The sequence below is a fragment of the Chelonia mydas genome, chromosome 1 (genome assembly GCF_015237465.2).
Source record: "Chelonia mydas isolate rCheMyd1 chromosome 1, rCheMyd1.pri.v2, whole genome shotgun sequence".
NCBI classification, from domain to species: domain Eukaryota; kingdom Metazoa; phylum Chordata; order Testudines; family Cheloniidae; genus Chelonia; species Chelonia mydas.
This window is the reverse complement of record NC_057849.1, coordinates 2014823-2018572: the sequence shown is the minus strand read 5'-3', so window position 1 is coordinate 2018572 and position 3750 is coordinate 2014823. Positions and strand designations below refer to the sequence as shown.

Genomic DNA, 3750 nt, shown 5'->3' with positions numbered 1-3750 from the left:
TGTGTCTGCTCAAAATCATCACCTAGAGAAGCCATCTCATCCACAGTTTTCACCCTTTTCTACCACAGACACTGTGTTACATCATCTTAACATATATTTAAGAAATGTTCCTGAGCAACAACATCAAACATTCCTTCAAAGCTTGTAACACCTTTGCCCCTTGCCCACTTCCCCATCAAATCCTTCATTTTATTCACATATTCCGAATTACTCATACCAGCACCCCTCTGAGGATTTGTCAATTTCACTCTGTATGTTTCAGGGGTAATCTGAAATTGTTTCAAAACCATTTCTTTGAATTTAGAAAAATCTAAAAGATTCTCAATTAGCATTTTATTGACTATATCCAAATCTTTACCAATCAACTTTGCAACTAAAGTGGTTATCAGGAATCATAGGAATCCCATACAGCGTCTCAAAGCTAGTGAAGTATTCAGCAATATCACCTGCCTCGTTGTACGCAGGACACAACGGGTCTGATTGGTGGACTTTTGAAGAGGTTCCTGCTTTTCTTCTTTCCAACCACTGACCACCTCTCCAGTCAAAGTTTTTTTCTTCTAGCTGTGTTTTAAAGTGTTGAGTTGTGGGGGGAGTGAGACCAAGTGGTGATAACACTTCCCCCTTTTCTAGCTTCTGCCATTTGGAGGGAACTTTATTGTCCCAAACAGAGATACCAGCACAGTTAGTGGAAAAGTACAGACACAAGATGGAGTCCAGTGTCACATGAGCTGGTCCTAGTCTGAATCCTAATTTGTATTTTTATATAAGACAGACATCCATGTCCTGAAAAAAGACTGCATTCTCCTCTGTACCTTAGGAGAAAAGCATGCCAAGGTACAGAGCAAAGGAAACTAGCCTCAGGGCCTTGGCGCTTGGTGTGCAGCTCCCCGTTCCCAGAGGGAGGCACCAGAATGGAAGCTGCACCCCGAGGCTGGGCCTAGAGACCCAGAGCTAGAAACCCAGAGCTAGAGGCAGGACCTGAATGCTGCTCTGACTCAAAATCACATGGGTCCAGTATGTGGGACCCAAACGCACCCTTCTGGTGGGTGTTCAGTCACGGGCGCTTGAGCAGGTCTGTGACAGCAAACCTGGAGCTGCTCCATGGATGCTAGGGGACTGTGAGTGGAAGGGGAGTGGGGCTGGGTGATCCCAAACCTATGTGAAGAGGTCCACAAGCTGTTCTCTTCACCCTAACATGGTTCAGCTCTCCCAGACTCTCCCATTGCTTCAACACACCCTTGCCAGAGTTCCCCATTGGGCGCACTGTGTTTCCAGTTTCTCTCTTTCCGGGCACAGGATTGTTAAAGCAACAGACCCAGGCCTTGCAAACGGAGTTTCAAAATCATTTCCTTTACTTTAAACAGCATAAGAGATCCTGAATACACACAATACAATACCTGCACACCATCCCCTGCCTCAGTGAACATAAGATCATAAGAACAGCCATACTGGGCCAGATCATAGCTCCATCTAGCCCAGTATCCTGTCTTCCAACAGTGACCTATGCCAAGTACTCCAGAGGGAATACATACCCTGTCGACCATTCCTAGCTTCTGGCAAACAGGCAAGGGACACCATCCCAGGCCATCCTGGTTAATAGTCATTGATGGGCCTATCCTCTATGATTTTATCTCGTCCTTTTTTAACCCTGTTTTAATTGTGACCTTCCCAACATCCTCTGGCAAGGAGTTCCACAGGTTGACTGCACATTTTGTGTAGGAATGCTCCTTTTTTTGGTTTTAAACCTGCTCCCAATTCATTTATTTTGGTTACTCCTAGTTCTTGTGTTATGAGAGGGCATAAATAACACTTCTATACACACTTTCTCCACACGAGTCATGATTTTATGATATTCTCCATCTTATTATCTATCCCTTTCTTAATCATTACTAACACTCTGTTAGCTTTTTCGACTGTTCCTGCCAAATGAATGGATGTTTTCAGAGAACTATAGACAATGACTCCAAGATCGCTTTCCTGAGTGGTAAAAACTCCTTTAGACCCCATCATTTTATATGCATATTTGGAATGATGTTTTCCAAAGTGCATTACTTTGTCCATACCACCCTGTAGCAAACTTTGGGATTTGTTCAGAGCCCTCTGGGGTGTCCAAGGGCCACCTCGTAGAACTCCTAACTTCTCCTTCAGCTTGAGTCTGTCTCTTTCCTGCAGTCAGAGCCCTGCAACCAAAGAGTCCCCTCTGCCGCCCTTGTGCCTCTCTACTACCCCAGCTTCTTCTGGTTCATCCAGTCTCTGTGTTTTTAAAGGGCTGGACCAACCCCTCCTCTCTCTGTTCCCTTTTCTGGGGATGTTTCATTCCTTCCACAGTCTCACCTTTGCAGAGAAGCTGGAGAAAACTGGCTTTTATCTAGAACGCAGTTCCTCCCTTCTTCTATCCTGGTGAGATCTGCTTTGCTGCTGAGAGTCTTAAACGACCAACCTATTTATAGACAAATGTCTTCGCCTCAGCCTCCTGCCCCTGAGCATAAGGTGTGTGAGTGAAGAGTACAGGAAAAGCCCAGAGACATAAGGATAACAAAAGTTCACAGCATCAAATGAGACTTCATGTGGTTTCCACACATCATGATTTTACCTGGACAGTCTGCTCTTTGGCTGCAGTTTCTGGGTGCCTGTGTCATCCAGACATGGGCACCCAGACACAGAAGGGCTAATGCAAATAAGGAGCCCACTCGGAGTCCATAGTGACAGCTCTGTGATCACATACCACTGTGAGTGATGTCAGATCATGAAGGGGCCAGAGGCCATGGTGATGAATGTTTTATATCCCTAGATTAAATTAGACAGGCACACACTGCTCAGATTCCTTTCTGCTGGAAGATATGGAGCACGCTTTCCCGGATCTGTTTGGTTTTCACCCCATACACAACAGGGTTTAGCATGGGGGGGCACCCACAGAGATTGGCCACCAGGATGTGGACATGGTGGGGAACATTGAGGCCAAAGGGGTGGGTGAGGAAGATGAAGAGGCCAGGGCTGTAGTACGCCAGGATGACACACAAGAGAGATGTGCAGGTGCTGAAGGCCTTGAGACAGCAGCAGACTCAGCACGGCCTGGGGGATCGTAGCAGAGGACACAGAGATGATAAGCACATCAAATTCCACCACCATAAAAGCCACAAACAGGCCATAAATGACACTGACTGTAGCGTCCCCACACCTCAGCTTCACCACGGCCATGTGCTCGCAGTATGAGTGGGAGAGGAGGCAGCGCTGGCAGAAGGGCAGCCTGAGGACAAGGAGGGAGAAGGGGCTCACCAGAAGGACCCCGTGTGCCAGCACCAGGCTCCCCCTTGTCACTATGGCTGGGACGGACAGGATGCTGGAGTTCCAGAGGGGGCAGCAGATGGACATGTAGTGATCCAAGGCCAGGGCCAAGAGCATGCCCGAGTCCACCGACGAGATGGAGTGGACAAAGAACATCTGGGTGAGGCAGGCCTGGAACCCGATCTCTCTGGAGCCCAGCCAGAAGATGCTCAGCTTTTTGGTCAGGGTGGACATGGATAGAACCAGGTCAGTGATGGCCAGCATGGCCAGGAAGAGGTGCATCAGCTCTTGCAGGCTCGACTCAGTCTTTATAATGCAGAAAACAATGACATTTCCCAGCACAGCAATGACATACACGATGCAGAAAGGGAAGGTGATCCAGAACTGGGCCTCCTGCAGCCCAAGGATGCTGACCAGGAGGAAGGTGGCAGGGTGGGAGTGGGTTCTGGTGTTTAGACATGACAT

General features: G+C 47.9%; 1 protein-coding gene across 1 annotated transcript; it reads right to left on the bottom strand.

Annotated features, from left to right (window-relative positions):
• Positions 1-2816: 2816 nt before the first annotated feature.
• Positions 2817-3750, bottom strand: LOC102943976 (olfactory receptor 52R1). The gene is given in 2 exon segments (XM_037889562.1): positions 2817-3057; positions 3059-3750. Coding segments are annotated over 2 exon segments (933 nt in total).